Consider the following 13,532-nt stretch of genomic DNA (forward strand, 5'->3'; position numbering starts at 1 on the left):
TCTACATTTCACTTTTCTTTTCTTTTTTTTTTTTTTAGAGAGGGAGAGAAAGAAATATCAACATGAGAGCAAAACATGGATTGGCTGCCTCCTGAACACCCCCTTCTGGGGATCAAGCCCACAACGCCAGCATGTGCCCTGCCCCCGAATCGAACCCTGATCTCTTGGTTCCTGGGTCAATGCTCAACCATGGGCCATACTGGCTGGGACATTTCACTTTTCGATGTTGCATTATTCTATTTCCACAGAGCCCGAGTTTTCTCCCATGTTATTTTTAGTCATCTTTGCACAGGGGGAAAAAAGTCAATCAGGGTTTCTGGCACGCCAGCTCTTCATAAAGAGAACACAAAGTAGAGCTTCCCGCCAGTCCCATAAAACCCAGGATTTACGTGAGATCTTTCATCTGCATCCAGTTAAAATGTTCCCTGCTAGGAAATCGTCATTGGAAAAGGCCTTACTGTAAGGACTGGACGCAGAGGCTCAATTGTTGCTTCAGCTCCTCCTCCTTTTCATAGGACTCGAGGACACTGTGCGCTTTGTCGTGGTGATAGCAGTAGATTTTGTAAGTATCTTCCAGTGGCCCTTTAATCTGCAGGAACACTTCTCCTGACGAATGTAAAACAAAGGCAAAATGATATCAAGTCAGACCCCACGGGGACTTCACATACTTATTATTCAGCAACACTAACTAGTTGGATGGGTACCAGTTTATCCCGGGGTTATTCAGCAGGGGTGGGAGACATTAGTGACCTTCAACCCTTTTCTTTCCTTTTTTCCCTCCCTCCCTTCCCTTCTTTTATAAGCCAAGGATAATGAGCATAAGGGAGGGAGGCGGCCAGTGAAAGCTGGTTTTCTCAGCGGTGACTGTGCACCTGGCTGGTGTGCAGGAGCCTGGCGAAGGGCAGCCTTTTAGGGCCGGTCTGTGTGGGTTCGGATTGAGCTGTGCTGCCAACGTGGACAGGTTATAACTTGGACAATTTATTCTCACCTTCTGAGCCTATTTCCTCACTTATAAAGTGGGAACAATAACAGACCCAACTTCCTAGGGTCCTTATTAAAATTAAAGACACTGTGTGTGTGTGTGTGTGTGTGTGTGTGTGTGTGTGTGTGTGTGAAGTTCAGAGTCCAGTATTACATAGTAAATGCTCAACACGGAGCAGCTATTGTTATTTAATGAAAGTATGGGAAGTGACAGTTTAGGCACTGAAATGACATTTTCATATACATTCCACCAACATTTCCTGAGGTTCTCTGAAAGGCAAGCAATGGAGTTTAAATAAAGTATTTCTTTAAATGTTATAATAAAAAGATTTGGCCATTATTTCTGTTAAAATAATGGACATAATAAATAATGTAATTGGATAATACTATAAACAAGGGTTATGACTGTCTTCTTCATAAAGTAACTTGGGCGAATTGTGTCCCGGCATTTAAGAAATTATTTTGATACTATGATAAAATTGGGTCTCTAACTGACAGCTCAAATAGGTATTGAACAATGGTTTGACTTAATCACCCACTCCTTCACTTAAAAATGTGTATTAAGCATCCATTACCCTACCCTGCACCTTGTTAAGTTGATTTGGGATACACTCAAAAATATATGTGATAGGGTCTGCTCTCAAAAGCATTGCAGATTTGGGCTTGATAATGATTTGGGCTGAATTGAGTGGGAACAATATGGACTTACTAGTCTGGCCCTATTATACAACAACTAGTCATTCTTCCTTCAGAAATAGAAGTGCCCTTTGTATTTTCAACATGTTTTGCTCATATTAACGGCTCAACTCTCTGTATATATGAAGAGATACTAGTAAGAGGTTATTTGCCTTTATTAAATAAGAAGAGACAAATCTAAGCTTAAAAGAAATAAATGATTTTCCCTAAGTCTTAGCAACAGGAACCTAAATTCCTAGTCCAGTACTGCTATGGTTGGTGTTAGTGGAATAATTAGTGTAGATATTAGGGTGATAGGTAGCAGGCGATTTATTCATTTTGTGTTAACAAATTGTCATTTGATCTTCATGTTCTTTGTTGTTGGCAAAGCCAGAATTAGAGACCATATTCTTCTCTCTCTCTCTCTCTCTCTCTCTCTCTCTCTCTCTCTCTCTTTCTCTCGGCATTATCCCTCCACACATCAGAGCTTTGCTGGACACTGTACAAAGTGATGCAGTTAGAAAGAATCAGAAATCACTGTCATGTAGCATTTGTGTGGTGACTTGAGGAATGACTTTTAAAAATTCTTTCCACCTCAATTCCATCATTTGTAAAATAGAAATAAGTAATAGCATCTCTAGAGATGAGTTTGAGAATTAAATGGGATGTAAAGCATGCCCAGCATTGACAAGTTGCTCAATTAATGTCATTCGTCTCTTAATGTTGCTCTATCTCTAGAATTAAAACACCAGTCCTTCTCTAATTCATATCCAGCCAATGAAAGGCTTTTCTTTTCATTATATGGGATTTCCCTGTGATTGTAGACTGTGCGTGTGTGTGTGTGTGTGTGTGTGTGTGTGTGTGTGTGTTGGACTTCTTCAGAAACTGTGAGAATCTTTGGAACTGGAGGTATGAAGAATTCTTGTTTTGTCCCCGGGTTTGTACTGAGTTGATTGTTCTAGCAATGTAGGTCTTGTAGATTTGCTCTTCAAGACAGCAACACACAGAGTAAGAAACAGAGTAGTTATAAGAAGAGAAAATAAAATAGGATAGTGACTAAATTTAGTTGGGCAAAAGATGCGGAGAGCCTCCCCGGGACAGAGCCCGGTGGCACATGGGAGTGAGGCCTTGGGCTGGGCGGAGGAATTAGGCCCGGCAGTGGGAGTGAGCAGAGGCTCTGAGGACGCTCAGGAGCGAGTCGGATAGAGGCTCAGAATGTACTCAGCCCAGCACAACATGTACGTTCACTACACAGCAGCATAGAAACAATAGAAAGAAAGAGGTAAGGACGCTCATAAATCCACAATAGAATCAAGTCAGAAAGTCAAAAAAACAAAGGAAAAGACATTTATTTCACACACAATGAAACCATTAATTGTAAATTCCTTTGTATTTTCTTTAACACAGTGGTCTTGTTTGAAAAAATGTATATCTCCCCTTAACAGCAGTCAAAGGTTTTATTCTTTCCCAAGTAAAATTCTCTTGGGGCTCTAATAATAATTATTAAAGTTAAAAGGTATGTACGTACTCTAATTGAAGCCATTTATTCACCCAAAGGCCACTTACAGCACTGGCGGGCAGAATATTTGATTTCCTCCCAGCCCTACCAATGTATTCTGCTTCATAACAGTGCAGATGAAGCCATGTGTCTGGCAGCAAAAAAAAAAAAAAAAATGATTTCGTTTCCACGGTAACATAACTCGCGGCTGCGTTTCTTTAGTGGTGAAGGGCAACTCCTCTATCTAATGTATGTGGGTTTGAAGGGATGATTAGAAGTGGTGAAGGGACTGAGCCAAGACCAGTGAAGGTAATTTCACTTCTGGCTGCCTGTCACAAAGGCACCAGAATCCTCTAAAATAAATATGACTGTCGTGTGCTTCTTTTTAAAAATCCTACAGCCTGACATTCTGCACTGGCTGGCATGCAAAAGGAGGAAAAAAAGAAAGCACCCTTTTAAATATCCTATTCATCTCCTTTAAAAACAAGTCCTGGGATGTTGAGTGCATTTTCTGTCTTGGTGTCATTACTCCTGTGTTGCAGGTTGCTCTCTTCACTGATGTAAATATATTCATGTTCCTCTTGCTGGCCTACCTCTTCTTTACTTCCAGACCAGCATGTCCATGCCAGGATGTGCCAGACCAAACCAAGAGGCCTCTGAATTGTCCTGACCCCACTCCAAGATGAACTTCCCCTCAGGGAAGTAAAACAGGGTAAACCAGTGATAATCGAGCAATCTTCGTGTCCTAGGACAGTGGTCGGCAAACTCATTAGTCAACAGAGCCAAATATCAACAGTACAACGATTGAAATTTCTTTTGAGAGCCGAAAACCGACTTCTGTGCATGGGCCACAAAGTTTCAATCGCACTGTACATGCGCGCCCGCACATGGTAGTTTGTGGAAGAGCCACACTCAAGGGCCAAAGAGCCGCATGTGGCTTGCGAGCCGCAGTTTGCCGACCACTGCCCTAGGAAAATGGCATCCAATTAAAAGAAGTAGAGCTTTTGCCTTAATCGGTTTGGCTCAGTGGATAGAGCATCGGCCTGTGGACTGAAAGGTCCCAGGTTCGATTCTGGTCAAGGGCATGTACCTTGGTTATGGGCACATCCCCGGTGGGAGGTGTGCAGGAGGCAGCTGATTGATGTTTCTCTCTCATCAATGTTTCTAACTCTCTATCCCTCTCCCTTCCTCTCTGTAAAAAATCAATAAAATATATTTAAAAAAAAAAGAAGTGGAGCCTTTACTTCAGGGAGAGAGAAGAGCTAACTCATCTACCACACGATGTGGAAAGTATGTCAATAGAGCTATGAAACACAGAGGGTCACCTATTCTGCTCTTTTATTTTTTTATTTTTTCAGCTGCTGGGAAGTCAGCATCTTAGCTGAATATTATCTTTAACAGAAAAGTTTGTCCACATATTATTTTAGTTGTTGTTGTTAATCCTCACCCAAGGATATTTTTTTTTGTCTTTTTATTTTTTTATTTTTTTTTCAATTTTTTTATTAAGGTATTATATGTGTACATATCTTACCATTGCCCCCCCACACCCCACTCCCATATATGCCCCCACCCCCAGAGTTTTGCATCCATTGGTTATGCTTGTATGCATGCATACAAGTCCTTTGATTGATCTCTTATCTCCCCCACCTCTCCCTAACCTTCCCCTTGTAATTTGACAGTCTGTTTGATGCTTTACTGTCTCTGTATCTATCTTTTTGTTCAAGTTTATAATGTTCTTTATCATCCATAAATGAATGAGATCATGTGGTATTTTTCTTTCATTGACTGACTTATTTCACTTAACATAATGTTCTCCAATTCCTCCCAGGTTGCTGCAAATGATGAGAATTCCTTCTTTTTTATGGCAGCATAGTATTCCATTGTGTAGATGTACCAGTTTTCTGATCCAGTCATCTGCTGACGGGCACCTAGGCTGTTTCCAAATCTTAGCTATGGTGAATTGTGCTGCTATGAACATAGGGGTGCATATATCCTTTCTAATTGGTGTTTCTAGTTTCTTCGGATATATTCCCAGGAGTGGGATTACTGGGTCAAATGGGAGTTCCATTTTCAGTTTTTTGAGGAAACTCCATACTGTTCTCCACAGTGGCTGCACCAGTCTGCATTCCCACCAGCAGTGCACGAGGGTTCCTTTTTCTCCGCATCCTCGCCAACACTTGTCGTTTGTTGATTTGTTGATGATAGCCATTCTGACAGGTGTGAGATGGTACCGCATTGTTGTTTTGATTTGCATCTCTCGGATAATTAGTGACGTTGAGCATGTTTTCATGTGTCTCTTGGCCTTCCTTCTGTCTTCTTTTGAAAAGATTCTATTTAGGTCTGTTGCCCATTTTTTTATTGGATCATTTATCTTCCTTTTATTAAGTTGTATAAGCTGCCTGTAGATGTTGGAGATTAAACCTTTATCAGTGATGCCATTTGCAAATATGTTCTCCCATGCAGTGGGCCTTCTTGTTGTTTTGTTGATGGTTTCTTTTGCTGTGAAAAAGCTTTTTAAAACATTTCCCCTAAGAACAGGAACAAGACAGGGATGCCCACTCTCACCACTCCTGTTTGACATAGTACCGGAATTATTAGCCATTGCAATTAGACAAGAAGAAGAAATAAAAGGCATCCAAATTGGAAAAGAACAAGTAAAGCTGTCTTTATTTGCAGACGACATGATATTGTACATAAAAAATCCGAAAGACTCTGTCAAAAAACTAATAGACTTAATAAATGAATTCGGCTATGTAGCAGAATACAAAATTAACGCCAAGAAATCTATGGCCTTTCTATACACCAATAGTGAACTTACAGACAGAGAGACTAAAAAGGCAATCCCATTTACCATCGCACCAAAAAAATTAAGATACCTAGGAATAAACTTAACTAAGGAGGTAAAAGACCTATACACGGAAAACTACAGGACACTGAAAAAAGAGATAGAGGAAGACGTAAACAGATGGAAGAACATACCATGTTCATGGATTGGTAAAATCAACATCATTAAAATGTCCATACTACCCAAAGCAATCTATAGATTCAATGCACTCCCCATTAAAATACCAACGGCATATTTCACAGACCTTGAAAGAACTCTCCAAAAATTCATCTGGAATAAAAAAAGACCCCGAATAGCCACAGCAATCCTGAGAAAGAAGAATAAAGTAGGAGGGATCTCAATACCAGATTTCAAGCTGTATTACAAAGCCACTGTTCTCAAAACAGCCTGGTACTGGCACAAGAACAGACATATAGATCAATGGAACAGAATAGAGAATCCAGATATTGACCCAAACCACTATGCTCAATTAATATTTGACAAAGGAGGCATGAACATACAATGGAATAAAGACAGTCTCTTCAATAAATGGTGTTGGGAAAATTGGACAGATACATGCAAAAAAATGAAGCTTGATCACCAACTTACGCCATACACAAAAATAAACTCAAAATGGATACAGGACTTAAACATAAGACGGGAAACCATAAAAATACTAGAGCAATCCACAGGCAGCAAAATGTCAGACATATGCCAAAAGAAATTCTTCACTGACACTGCCCCTAGGGCAATGGAAGCTAAAGAGAAAATTAACAAATGGGACCCAAGGATATTTTCCCATTAATTTTTTGAGAGAGTTTGAGGGACAAGGAGAGACACAGAGAGAGAAACATCGATGTGAGAGAGACACATTGATTTGTTGCCTCCTTCATGTGCCTGAACAGGGCCGGGGATCAAGCCTGCAACCAAGGTACACGTCCTTTACCAGAATTGAACCCGGGATCCTTCAGTCCTCGGGCCCAGGCTCTATCCGCTGAGGCAAACCCGTTAGGGCCCATTCTGTTCTTGAAGACCTTGAGCTATTTCCATAACAATCTGCCCTTGAAATAGGAGCTGAGTGAGAGCAGAAGCACACAGACACATTGAGGGAGCAAGCTCTATTCAGAGACTGCAAGAGGGCTCGTACAGCTGCCGATGCCATGTCCGTGGGAGGCTGCATTGGCCGGCAGCGGCAGGTCCAGAAGGACCTTGTGTATCAGCAAGGAGCTGGAACTCCAGCCTGAAGGTGATGGAGAAACACTGATGGATTTTAGGCAGCAGCCTAACACAATTGGACTGTCTTCCAGAGAGATTAGTCTGGGACTCAGTCATATGAAAGTTGGAATTTGGGAAAGAGTTAGTGAGACAGGAAAAGAGAAACCAATTGAAAGGCTTCCATAATAATACAAGAAGTTAGCAATGAGGGCTAAAACAGGAAGTTATAGCAGTTAGGAGAGAGTGCTCGATTACCAACAACCATCCTTCAAATTCTGGTTTTACCGTTTACTCTTGTGACATTTGGGAAACTGACTTGACTTCTCTGTTTCTCAATTTCCTCATTGAGAAATTGGAATAATAACGATTATAGGGTTGTGTGAAGATTAAACGAGTTAATGTATTTATATCAGCAGCTTGAATGTGCGAATGCTGAATAGTTGCTAGCTATAACCACTAAAGCAAAAGCAGGGAGGGTGGAGAAGAGGGAAAGAAAACGGATGTTAAGCACATGTGAGAGATGAAGAGGGCAAATTAGGTGTACCTTAGGATTGTGGTTTCAGTGACTGTACGGATGGACAATGAGGACAAGATAAGGAGAGAGTTTAAGTGGAAAGATAATGAGTTTAATTTTAGATGGACTGAGTTTGAATCACCCAGAGTATATTCAAGTGGAAGAATCCTTGTGGACTTGTATACTGGACTCTGGGATTCAGGGGAAAAGGATCTGGGAAAGAGATGTAAATCTTGAGTGATAGGATTGGTATCAGCAAAGCCAATGACAAAATAGTGAGAAAGGCTGCAAAGAGACTGAACAAGTTTGCTGGTAAAAGAGCCTGCTGTTGTCCCTCAATGTCAGCACTCCCCTTTCTCTCTAGCAATGGAATTTTTGCTGCCCCAAATAAAAACTACATTTACCAGCCTGCCTTGCAATAGTTGTGGCCATGTAATTAAAGTCCTACAATGGGATAGAAGTAAAAGTGTCCTGTGATAATATCCAGGAACTTGTTTTAAGAGGCAGCTGGCTCATCCTTTACCCCTCCTTCGCCGCCACACTTTCCTTCGTTCTGCTGCCTGTAACTTGGATGCTACCTTGTCCATGAAGATCTGGGGCTGGAAGAAGCTTGCATCCCAGAAGACTTTGTGGAGCAGAGCTGCCATGCAGGTCTAGACTTAAAATGCCTTTAGGCTTTTACACAATAGAGAAATGAACATCTTATTTAAGCTAGTGATGTTTTGTTTTGTTTTATGTTTCTCCCAGCTCAACTTAATTACAATCAACACGCTATGTTGTTTTCTTCTCTCATAGGAAAATATTTGGAGAGAAATTATGACTAGTTGAAAATCCTCTCTTTATTAGCCATGAAATTTAATTTTTAAAAAATCTATGAAAATATCTCATGAACTGGTACTTATGAAGAGTGTTATGGACTAAATGTTTGTTTCCCCCTGAAACCCATATGTTGAAGCCCTGACCCCCAGTGTAATGGTATCCCAAAGTGGGGCCTTTGGGAGGTAATCAGGTTTAGATGAGGTCACGAGGGGGAAGATCCCACAATGGGCTTGGTGCCCCCAATAAGAAGAGGAAGAGACACCAGAGCTTTCTCTCTCTCCACCAGGTGAGGATATGGGGAGGAGGCTCACTGCAAACCAGGGAGAGGGCTCTCAGCAAGAATCAGGCACCTTGACCTTGGTCCTCCAGCCTCCAGAGCTGTGAGAAGTAAATATCTCTCATTTAAGCCACCCAGTCTATAGTAATTTGTTATGGCAGCCTGAGCTGAAAAGAAGGAGTTTAAAGTAGGAAGTTACTTGTATTAACAAGAAAAAAAAAATACCCAATAAGTTTAATTCTGAAAACCAACTACCATGGTGTTAAAAGAGAGTTTTAGTTAAAATAAGTAAAAATTAAGATCTAAAATATATTCCAAAAGGAAGTTCTGTGGTTCTAAAAAAAGTTGTCGAGACAGTATTTAGAATACAGAGAAGGGGTGGGATGGCTCCAAGGACAGAGGGTGGATATGGCCCACTCCCTGGAAAGAAAGTCTGAGATCAGGTGAGATCTTAACAGCCTCTGGCTGTCACTTCCCTGAGTGCCGTACACAAGTGAAAGGAGTTTACAGCAGCTTTTACCCAGGAGTGCCAAGGAGAGCTCCCCACATCTGCTTATCCTTCGTGGACGAGCCCCGCTGCTGGGACTAAACAAGGCAGTAGGTTAGCCTGCCAAAATGCCAGAACACTTCTGTGATTTCTCTCTTTGGTCTCAGCCTCCTTCTGTTCTCCAGCGGAGAATAAGGTGAGGAGGGGAAGTGAGAAGGAAGAGGATGAAAGGGTTAAAGATGCTTGCAGAAGCCACCATTCTTTGCCCTTGGTCTCATTTAGTTCCTACCTCACTTGGGGATAAAACATACTAAAAAAAGATACCCCAGGAACCCTGATTAAGGTTATGAAATTCACACTAAAGGCAGGTGCCAGGTGGTGGTACATGCAGTTATGGGATTAAAGCAAGCAAATCCCAACTTCAAGATTAAGATGGCGACCGGCAAGAAGGTAGGGAGAGAGTGTGAGAGAGTGAGGGAGCGATAGATGAGTGTGTGGACATATGTGGTGTGTGTGTGTATGAGCTAGGGACAGTTAGATCCTGCAGGTCTTCCAAGGGGCTGCCAAACCGGGCAGTTTTAGATGGCAAAAGTCTGCTGCCACCATGGACACTCCAGGGGCAGCCAGCACAGTCACAGAGACCACGCCATCTTGAAAAAACAGAGCTGCTTGAGACTAGGTTCCTGGCCTTAGCACCACCCAATCTGGTCTCAGTCACAAACCGGGACCCTACAGCCACTGGGGACAAAGACCTGCAACCACAGCTGCAGACCCACAGACAACAAAAATCCAGACATCCCAGTCACAGATTTCTGTGAGTCACAGAGCCCATCCCCCTCCCTGCAGGCTCACTGCAGCACCATAGGAACTGTTAGACCCGCCCCTCACATGGGGCTGCAGCTCCACTATGGGAATTTGAGCCTGGGAGCGTGCAGATACTGGGAATCTGTTCCCAGCAACGCAATCAGGCGACCAAACCCCACACCCACACAGGGCGGCAGTGCCACCTGACTTTGATTCTGGGCAAGCGCACACGGAAGTCTGTTTTCCACAGCGCAGGAGTGGACCTCCTGCTGACACAGTGTGACTGTGCAACCAATCCCCCAAGAAGACCCAGGACCCTGCTTCTCAGTGTGAGAGGCAGCACTGAACACCACTGACTTGACTCTGTTTCTCATTGCATGCTCCTAGGATCCCTATTCCCAGTGCATTCACACTAAGAGCCAGTGACTCTCCCAGTACATTCACACTAAGAGCCAGTGACTCCAATTATTGGTGCATGCACACACAGGGACCCTGATTCTCAGCACGAGGCTGCACAAAGCAACAGAGATTCTGATACTCGATTCTTGGTGCAGGCACAGGGGGTCTCTGACTCCTGGCATGCACTAAGGGTCTCTGATTTTCAACACATGCCAGTGGGGTCTCTTTTTCAGCGTGGCACAGGCAGGGTGCCTGATTCTAGATGTGCACACGAGGCCACACTGAGCACCAGTGACTCTGATCCTGGGCAAGCCTGGCTCCCGCCAACCCATGGCAGCCACACATCTTGGTGTCTGAGCTCTTCAGTGACACTTGGGTGGTGTGAAGTCCCCACTGCACACAGCCCAGGCACACCCAACTGGACGTTTGAACCTTCTGGTGATAGTAAGAATGGGGAGACAATGAAACAATCCCCAGTGGCAAGAAAAAGAAGAATCGCCAATAAAGGTGATAAGAGAAAGGGAAGCATACAACATGACAGAAAAAAGAATTCAGAGTAATAGTCGTACAGTTCATTCACCAGATGGATGAGAAAATCAACAACCTATGCAAAAATCAGGAAGAAATCAAAAGTGATATAGCTACAATCAAAAACACCATGGAAGGTTGCAACAGTAGACTAGAAGCATCAGAGGACCAAATTAGTGAGTTAGATGAGAAGGTAGAGAAACAAGCCCAATCTGAACAGCAACTGGAGAAAATAATTAAAAAGCAGGAGGAGAGCCTAAGGGAGTTTTGGGACAACACAAAATGAAGTAACTTACGTATAATAGGGCTGCCAGAAGGACAAGAAGAGCAGCAAGGATTAGAAAATCTATTTGAAGATATAATGACAGAAAACTTCCTGGCTATGGGGAAGAAAAAAAGTTACACAAGTACAGAGAGTTCCAAGTAAGATGAATCCCAAAAGACCCACACCAAGACATGTCACAATTACAATGGAAAATGTTGATGACAAAGAGAGAATCTTAAAGGCTGCGAGAGAGACAGAGAGTTACCTACAAAGGATCCCCCATAAGATTATCAAATGATTTCTCAACAGAAACACATCAAGCTAGAAGGGAATGGAAGGAGGTATAAAAAGTGATGCAAAGCAAAGGACTGAATCCAAGAATACTCTATCCGGCAAGACTATCAATCAAAATTGAAGGGGAAATCAGGAGCTTCCCAGACAAAAAAAGACTAAGGGAGTTTATCACTACCAAGCTAGCAATGCAAGAAATTCTAAAGGGAATTCTGTAAAAAGAAGAAATAGAAAGGGAGGAAGGAACACAGGCATAAAGCACAGAAATGGCTACAAACAAGTACCTATCAATAATAACATTAAACATAAAAGGATTAAATGCTCCAATCAAAAGACATCGAGTGAGTGAATGTATAAGAAAACATGACCCATGTTTCCTACAGGAGACCCACCTCAGAACAAGGGACTCACACAGCCTGAAGTGAAGGTATGGAAAAATATCTATCAGGCAAACAGAAAAGAAAAAAAGCGGGGGTAGCAATACTTATATCTGACAAAATAGATCTCAAAGTAAATACCATAACAAGAGACAAGAAAGGCCACTTCATAATTTTAAAGGGATCGATACAACAAGAGGATATAACTCTGGTAAACATTTATGCACCCAATGCAGGAGGACCCAAATACATAAAAAAACTTCTGGAAGATATCAGGGGAGAGATCGACAGCAACTCAATCATAGTAGGAGACTTCAATACCCCATTAACTTCACTGGATAAATCCTCTAGACAAAAAATTAGCAAAGAAACATCAATCCTAAATGACTCACTAGATGAGATGGAATTAATCGACATCTTTAGAACATTCCACCCCAAAACTACAGAATATACATTTTTCTCAAGCACACATGGGACATTTTCAAAGATAGATCACATATTGGGACACAGGAAAAGTCTCTCCAAATTCAAGGGGGTTGAAATCATATCAAGCATCTTCTCAGATCACAATGGCATAAAATTAGAAATCAACTACAGTAAAAACAATCACAAAAATTCAAACACGTGGATGCTGAATGGCACACTATTAAACAATGAGTGGGTTACCAAAGAGATCAAAGAAGAAATAAAACACATCCTGGAAACAAACGACAATGAAAACACAACAATCCAGAATCTTTGGGACACAGTGAAAGTCCTGAGAAGGAAGTTCATAGCATTACAGGCCTACCTCAAAAAAACAAGAAAAACTGGTAATAAACCATTTAACTCTGCAACATGAAGAATTAGAAAGAGAGCAACAAGAAAAGCCCAGTGTTAGCAGAAGGAAGGAAACAATAAAGATCAGAGCAGAAATAAATGACATAGAGACCAAAAAAACAATACAAAAGATCAATGAAACCAAGAGCTGGTTCTTTGAAAGGATAAACAAGATTGATGAACCTCTAGCCAGGCTCACCAAGAAGCAAAGAGAGAAGAACCAAATAAACAAAATCAGAAATGAAAGAGGTGATATAACAACAGACACCACAGAAATACAAAGAATCATTAAAAAATATTATGAGCAACTCTACTCCAACAAACTGGTCAACCTAGAAAAAATGGACATATTCCTAAAAAAATACGACCTTCCAAAACTCAACCAGGAGGAATAAGAAAATCTGAATAGGCTGATATCTATGGAGGAAATTGAAGCAGTAATTAAAAAACTTACAACAAACAAAAGCCCTGGACCAGATGGCATCACAGGGGAGTTTTATCAAACATTCAAGGAAGAACTAAAACCTATCTTCCTCAGACTATTCCAAAAAATTCAAGAGGAAGGAGCACTTCCAAGCTCTTTCTACAAAGCCAGCATTACCCTAATCCCAAAACCAGATAAAGAAAATACAAAGAAAGAGAATTACAGGCCAATAACCCTCATGAACATAGATGCCAAAATCCTCAACAAAATTCTAGCAAATTGAATTCAGCATTACATTAAAAAGATCATACACCATAACCAAGTGGGATTTATTC

General features: G+C 41.6%; 1 protein-coding gene across 1 annotated transcript in view; it reads right to left on the bottom strand.

The window, feature by feature from the left end:
- ARHGEF38 (Rho guanine nucleotide exchange factor 38) overlaps positions 1-13,532 on the bottom strand; it is a 148,713-nt gene that overhangs the window by 47,295 nt on the left and 87,886 nt on the right. The window contains exon 4 of the mRNA XM_079768954.1: positions 459-606. Within this exon, the coding sequence (XP_079625080.1) occupies positions 459-606 (148 nt within the window). The remainder of the gene's footprint in view (positions 1-458; positions 607-13,532) is intronic.

Source organism: Cnephaeus nilssonii, assembly GCF_951640355.1.
Source record: "Cnephaeus nilssonii genome assembly, chromosome: 1".
In the NCBI taxonomy this organism is placed as follows: Eukaryota; Metazoa; Chordata; class Mammalia; order Chiroptera; family Vespertilionidae; genus Cnephaeus; species Cnephaeus nilssonii.